General features: G+C 41.7%; 2 protein-coding genes across 2 annotated transcripts in view; one reads left to right on the plus strand and one right to left on the minus strand.

Moving 5' to 3' along the window:
- Window positions 1-7,473, plus strand: part of lcp1 (lymphocyte cytosolic protein 1 (L-plastin)) — a 120,961-nt gene that overhangs the window by 13,614 nt on the left and 99,874 nt on the right. The window lies entirely within an intron of this gene.
- On the minus strand, window positions 661-5,877 carry med4 (mediator complex subunit 4). The gene is made up of 7 exons (XM_071927303.2): window positions 5,800-5,877; window positions 5,500-5,566; window positions 4,286-4,456; window positions 4,130-4,187; window positions 3,923-4,009; window positions 3,032-3,163; window positions 661-2,442 (listed from the first exon to the last, which is right to left on the minus strand). The coding sequence occupies exons 1-7, from the start codon at window positions 5,868-5,870 to the stop codon at window positions 2,270-2,272; spliced, it is 759 nt and encodes a 252-aa protein (XP_071783404.1). The 5' UTR covers window positions 5,871-5,877; the 3' UTR covers window positions 661-2,269.

Genomic DNA, 7,473 nt, shown 5'->3' on the forward strand with positions numbered 1-7,473 from the left:
CCTTGTGAAAACCTTCCCTCCTGTTGGGGTAATTTGTCACATTGAGTGTGTTTGATGGTTAATAAATATTTGGTGAAATAATTTGGAACTATAAAAGACAAAGAAATACCTTTTCCCCCCCGAAGACTTTAAGCTTTCTGTTGATGTTGACATTAAATTTGTGAGATGCACCAACTATGAAAAATTCACCACTATAAGTGTATGGAAGCCCATTGAGGACACATATTTATACATTTCATTTACTTTTCTTTATCTCTAGATAATGACATAAATAACTCTAATATCTTAATTAATTTATGACGGGAAAACCCAATCGGCTTCTGTACCAAACAGCCCCGGTCTCCCCTAAATCTTTAACACATAATTTTTTGTGACTAATAATAATAATAGTACATACGCTTCCGGGTAGAAAAAACTAGAAGTCATAACCAAAGCAAAATGACAAAGACTCACATCACATAAATTCATAGTATAAATCACATCAGCTATATCAAACAGATGCAACTAATATGAGGAAAGGTTCTTTAAAGGGAAAACTGCCATGTAGCACTTTCTGAAGTCTTAATTTTTTAGTTTGTCAAAAGCAGATGACACAGTAATTGTGGACAAAACACACACACACACAACACCTATTCAAAACTTCTTTATTTACAAGGCTGAGTATGTACAGAGATATTTACACTGAGAGGAAACTAACAGCATGTATCCACTTTCAAAATAACAGAGCATACAGCTGACAAACATGAAATATGAAGTTACAAAAAGAACATTTTTCAGACATGGGGAGTCAAACAGCCTAATCTAATGTGGAGTCTGATAAATAGCACTTAGGTTTATACAAAAAAAAAAGCCCCAATCTGTGATTATTAGGAGGATATTAATTATGGGTATATTCACCTAAAGATCAATAATGGGATTTGTTCATGAAACTTCTCTTCAAACGGTCATATTTACATTTTTTTTAGTCATTTAGTCACACTCATATCCAGACAGGCTCACAGTGAACCAGCAGATAGGGAGCGAGTGTTTTGCTCAAGGGCAGCTGGGCAGGAAACTTGAGGGGATCAAACCTTAAACATCAATATATCACTGTCACATTAATTGTGATACCTCGGTATAATTAATATCAAGAAAAACAAAACTGACGCTACCTCGCTTTTCAACCAAGATGCACAAACCAGAGAGAGAGAAAGAGAGAGAGAGAGAGAGAGAGAGATCAGGATCCTCTGGAGCAAACAGGAGTGTAATATTTCTATCCAACGCAGCGAGAGAGACGCGGGGGAGCGAGGGGAAGGCGGGAAATTGCGCGGCGCTAACGTCGGCTGGCTGGCGTTCGGCCGGCCGACGTTAGCGCCGCTCCTCCTCCCTCCTCTTCCTCCCTGAGGGCCTTTCCTGGAGAAGTTCAACTCCAAAATAGGAGCGCTGAATAATTCATCAAGCTTCTTAATTCATCAAGCTTCTTAATTCATCAAGCTTCTTAAAAAAACAAGAAGAAAAAACACGAGCTCAGATAAATCACCGCCGGTCAAGTTAACATGACTACACACACGCTTCACTCTGACTCGACAGCTTTCAGAAATAATATTACAGAGAGAATTCAGCTACTCTGGGAGGCTGATGGACATTCAAAAATATGTCCTTATTGGTTCATAAAAACCATGTATCTACCAATAAAGACTTTTTTAGAACATTGAATATAACTACTAAAGAGTTTAATTACTTATTCATTTACTAAATTATTAAACATAGCATGTTTGCAATGGAAAAGTCTGGTTCTGTCTGGTTTCAGACTTAATTAATTATGAACGTCAAGTAATGACTTTTTTTCCTAAATGGATTTACTGACCAGTGGGTTGCCAGTTCAAATCCCTTCTACAGGAAAAATCCCTCTCTGATCCTCTTCCACTGTCAGGTCGTCAGTCTGCTGTTCAACACGTTCCAGAGTTATTCTGTGCTGAAGTGTGTAATTTACTGTCCTGCCTCCTCTACTTCTACTTCAGCTAGTGATTTACTATGTTTCCCAGAATGCCTTTCAACAACCCCCAGAGAACAGGTGTGAACCTGTTGTATCCAGCTGGTTTAATGTGCAGGAGGAGAGCAAGAGAGGTTTACCTGTCAAGATCAAGTGAGAGACGCCAACATGCAAATCTACCCAGTGCAGCTTTAAATCGACTCCAGCATCATTCCTGTCACCATGTCTGCTTCCCCAGGTGTTTTCATCCAACCGCCCAACACACACACACACACACACACACACATACACACTCTCTCAGTCGGAGTCACTGCTGCTGCTGGAGGAGTCGGTGGACATGGCCTCCACATCGTCCTCGTTCTCCTTGTTGTGGCCCGGAGGCTCCAGGCCGAAGTCGTTTCCGTGATGAGGAGGCAGCATCCCCACCGAGACGTCCGACGACTGCCAGGGGTACTGAGGGGTGAGGACGTCTGGGGGGGGGGGGGGGGGGGGGGGGGGGGGTTAGAATTGAGTGTTAGTTGATAAACTAGAGCGCAGCTGATCAGCTTGTTGTGGTGTGGCTGTAGATCCATTCAGTAACGTTAAGTAAACTGTCTTGTCTTTAGCCCTAGTCTCTACTCCAAAACACTCTGAGTTGTAGCCTCGGCGTCTAGAACCATTTAGACGTCTTTTAAAACAGCTAATCAATGTAAAATTCCTCAGTGGGCAGCCACTGCTAACGCTAGCTTCTATTACATATGTTAGCTAGTGGAAAAAGTGCTTTCTGATTCTCCCCACCAGTCCCACTCCCAGTCAAAATGAGGTTCAGGTGTACAGCAGGTGAATCAAGATGTGGATGTCCAGCTCTGCCTGTTACTACATCCAGGAATCAGGATGAATGAAACTCATGATTTGCTTCTAAGGCTTGACAGATTTGCTAATTGTGTGTGAAGTCAGTGAACAGAGTTTTACTGAGGAACAGGCAAAGGGTTTGACTTATAAATAAACAGGTGTGTGTGTGTGTGTGTGTGTGTGTGTAAACCCTCTTATCAAAGCCGATAAATCTCTGGCTGGACTTACCTGGCAACCTCCCAGCAGCCAGTGCGTCACCTGGCAGGTGTCCGTTCACGCCATTGGTCGGCAGGTTGGCCATGTGACCCAGCATGCCACTTCGCATCTCCAGGTCAGTGGGGTAGGGCCGGCGTGGGTCACCTGATGAAACGCGTGTTAAAGTCACAATGAAACAGCATTTTGAGAGCGTCTTGCTTTCTTAATGTGATGTATTTCAGGGATCATTCAAAAGTGTAAACCAATGGGAGTTCATTTAGGAAGAGAGAGGCAGTTTGATTTGATGGGAGGGGCGGAGGGGCGGGACTGTTCAAAAATCGGAAAAGTTTCATTGGTTGGAATATTTTGTGTTACCTCCTGGTGCAGCATGAGGTCACCATTAAATATACTCTGTTTTCCAGGAGGTAATGGGGTTTTGACATAAAAATAAAGTAAGCATTTGTAATTTTTTTGTAATAAATTGTCAAATAGGTAAGATAGAATGAGCTAAAAAGGTGAAAAGGTCATTTTTCATTTCAGTGTGACTTTAAAGGGGCATCAAGTAATCTATGACTTCTATTGGCCTTTATTGGTGACCAGTTGGAACTGCAACAACATTGACAGAACTGATCTCCTCCTACACAAGTCTCTGGCACTCTCCCTGAGTTTAATGGAAAAGTCTCTGAAACAGCATGCAGAGCATCATGGGACACTAAAACTCTCCACTGAAACCAGACTGATGAAATTCTGTGTTAGCAGCTCTTTAAAGGCAGAGTGAGGCAGGTTTCACTGTGGTTTTACAGTCTGAAACCTCTGAAGCTGCAGAGTAAAATCACACACTCAGCCTCCATCATATCAGCACTGTGCAACACTGACTTGCCGATGTCTGGTTTTAACGTGTAACCCGGAGCTGTGGAGTCGTACCTGGCACCCAGTTGAGCGGAGCGCACACGGCGTTGCTGGCGCTGATCCTGTGAGCGTACTTGATGATTTCCTCTGACGAGATGCTTCCTGCAAAAAGCAAACTTCAGTTTACACACCGGCCTTCTGACAGAAACCAGAGTCAACAGGCTGAGCGTTCACCTCCGTCACAGTGAGGCGGAGAGGTGCGTGCACGCACACCCGGCTCACCTTTCCTGGCTTTGTCGATGGATTTGAGTTTCTCCTTCGCCTGGTAGACAGCAGTGGCCTGAAGCACAGAGAGAGAGAGGCTGGTCAGAGTCGGGCCAGATGCTTCTAGATCTACAAGGATGTGTGTGTGTGTGTGTGTGTGTGTGTGGTACCCACCAGGATGTGCTCGGCCTCCTTCAGCTGTTTCTGCAGCTGCTGGATGTCGCTGTCTCTCTTCTCCACCTCCTTCTCCAGCTGCTGCATCTCCTGGTGAACTTTCCCCTGCTGCTGCGCCGCCTGCATCAGCTGCTGCAGCTCCCGGTCCCTCTGCACCAGCAGCTCCAGCACCTGAGCATGCACGCACACACACACACACACACACGCACACACACGCACGCACACACACACGCACACAGGGGGAGTCAACGAACAGCACATCACAGCACAGACGCTATTCCATTACTAGCCCTGATTAGGTCTGAGCAATACGGTTGAAATAATATGATTTTTCTCAATATAAATATATATTACAATATGGCTCACGTATGCAAAATCATGTTAAATAATCAAATTGATGTTCAACCCATTGAACTGATGGTGTGATGGTGTGTTCTCATCAGTTCAGACAGCAGAACTGTGCGTCACGATATCCTGAAATCACCATACTGAGTTATGAAAGTCAGAAGTCTAAGCAGCTGGTGAAGTCAGTCAGCAGGTAAATACATGAGATTATATGAAACTTTTGATTCCTCTTCATGGGGAAATGGGGTTGCTACAGCAACAAGTAGTAGGATATGGTAAATGGATAAGGATGGAGCGAGAGTGTGTGTGTGTATCTGGTGAATATCAGGGGAATATCTGGTGAAAATCAGGTGAATATCTGGTGAATATCTGGTGAGTATCTGGTGAGTATCAGGGGAATATCTGGGGAATATCTGGTGAATATCAGGGGAATATCAGGGGAATATCAGGTGAATATCACGGGAATATCTTGTGAATATCTGGTGAATATCAGGGAAATATCAGGGGAATATCTGGTGAATATCAGGTGAATATCACGGGAATATCTGGTGAATATCAGGTGAATATCACGGGAATATCTGGTGAATATCAGGGGAATATCTGGTGAAAATCAGGTGAATATCTGGGGAATATCTGGTGAAAATCTGGGGAATATCTGGTGAAAATCAGGGGAATATCAGATGAATATCAGGGGAATATCTGGTGAAAATCTGGGGAATATCTGATGAAAATCTGGGGAATATCTGGTGAAAATCTGGGGAATATCAGCTGAATATCACGGGAATATCTGGTGAATATCTGGTGAATATCAGGTGAATATCTGGTGAACATCTGGTGAACATCTGGTGAATATCAGGAGACAGACTCACCTGGCTGTCCTCTCCTGGCTGCGGCAGCTTCTGTCCTCTAGACAGCGCCAGCATCTCTATCAGCTCTCTGGAGTGAAGAAAACACGATGAATTCATAAAGCATACGGGTAATAAACTAAGTTAATGTATTTGTTTCACAAGCTAGTCAGCAGCAGCGCGCCTGTTTCAGACTGACTGGCTGACTGGAAGTGAGCCGTCAGAGTTTCTGTGCTCAGCCTGATGATCTGAACTGTTTCAGACCAACAAACAGAAAGTGTGTAAAGATTTAACGACAAACGGCATCTGATAACCCAGCTGTACCTGGATAAAACCTCCAGATCGTCCAGAACAGACAACAGCCGCTCTTTCGTTGATTTTTCAGCCATCGCCATGGTTGGTTCTCGCTTCTGCGCAAGTCCGGAAATGACGCGTCAGACAAAAAGAGAGGAAACGAACACAAACAAACGGAGATCTGGATCTGGATCTAACTGGATCTACTAGCGACGTCTGCTGGGAAGGAGCTGTTTTTAAATTGAATACTTTAATACTTTTAATACTTTAATATCGGTAATGCAAAACATGTACAAAATATACAAACACACAAGTATTTATCAAAACAGACAAATACAGTCCGGATCAGTTTATTATTCATATCTCTAAGGTGGGGTGGTGGTTTAAATTAAACAATTAAACAAATCTGTAACTTTAAATATATTATATTATATGAAGGAGGTATCAGGAACATTTCATCTTTTTCTGTGGTTTTCATCACAATTTGACATTAATATTATTATTGTTGTAGTTAATATTATTTTATTAATAAAAAAAAACAGGCATACAGGAACAGTTTACATCGAAAGAATATGCTCATAATACAAAAAGAAAAGAACAAGAAAGAGAAAGAGAAGCCTGTTTCTGGAGATTTATACAAACACAACTGCTTTAACGTTTTGTTCAGATTCCTTAATGAACACGGAGACAGGAGCTTTCCTGTTAGAACATTTTGCATTTGTGAAGATAAAACTGAACCGGAGCAATGATCAAATTGTATCAAATAAAAATGTTTCTTTCTTGGATTTGTCCTGGAATCCAAACAGGACTTTCTGATCAAACAGAAAAAAGTCAGCAGACTATTATCGTAACAATTCTGAAGAAACAGTTTCTGTGAAAAGGGAAGTCTGCTTACAGAAACAAAGACGAAACAACGTCATCAATATCTGACCTGAACTGTTTCAGATGAAGACTGGCAGATAGATATCTATCTGTGAATGATATTGAAGTGATTCAATATTTATGAGGTAACACCCAGCAAACATGATCTACCAGGTTATTCCAGTATGTTGTAATATAAGGAACAGACATATTCTGTTGAAATAAGAGTGTTCTTGTTTTTGAAAGATGGAGGAAAACACAACTCACCCACAGGAGTCAACATGGTTAAAGGAAGGTTAATTATTACTATATAATTATAAGTTATATAGTTACATATACTTATAAAAAATATTATTATTAGTCATATCTTAAAGCAGCAGGAGAGACCCTCTTGGCTCTATAATCATATATGACTGTTCAAGATTCAAGAAAATTAAATCGAGATAGACTTTTGCATAATTTAACTTTAATTACCTGGACTAGCCTGGTGAGTCACTAAAATAATAATCAAACCAATGTTCTAAGAAAATAGTTCTGTTTTTGTTCATATTCATATAAACTGAACTGGAAAGGAAAGTTCGCCCTCTGACGGCCAAAACTCACTGTGGATCTGGAGGTTGCCAAGTTCAGACGGAAACCCCCACATGACGAGCGAGTAATAAAGTTATCCAAGAATAATCGCGTTGGTGATCAATTATCCAATCTGTATGTACAGTCACAACATTTTTAAGATATTCATGTGTGAGTTTGTCTTTTCTGGCCGCAGATTCTGCACTTTGATCAGTTTGTATCGACCGCAAACGTCTATCATTTCTGTTACCCGAATGTCACTATCCTCTATTT

The sequence above is a fragment of the Centroberyx gerrardi genome, chromosome 10 (genome assembly GCF_048128805.1).
Source record: "Centroberyx gerrardi isolate f3 chromosome 10, fCenGer3.hap1.cur.20231027, whole genome shotgun sequence".
In the NCBI taxonomy this organism is placed as follows: Eukaryota; Metazoa; Chordata; class Actinopteri; order Beryciformes; family Berycidae; genus Centroberyx; species Centroberyx gerrardi.

What these genes read in the sequence shown, in the direction of transcription:
- med4 (XM_071927303.2), bottom strand. Translation starts at nt 5,870, where the DNA reads ATGGCGATGGCTGAAAAATCAACGAAAGAGCGGCTGTTGTCTGTTCTG. An exon ending in AGCCAGGAGAGGACAGCCAG is followed by an intron (nt 4,457 to 5,499) that starts GTGAGTCTGTCT and finishes GTGCATGCTCAG; the next exon opens with GTGCTGGAGCTGCTGGTGCA. An exon ending in AGGAGGCCGAGCACATCCTG is followed by an intron (nt 4,188 to 4,285) that starts GTGGGTACCACA and finishes TCTGTGCTTCAG; the next exon opens with GCCACTGCTGTCTACCAGGC.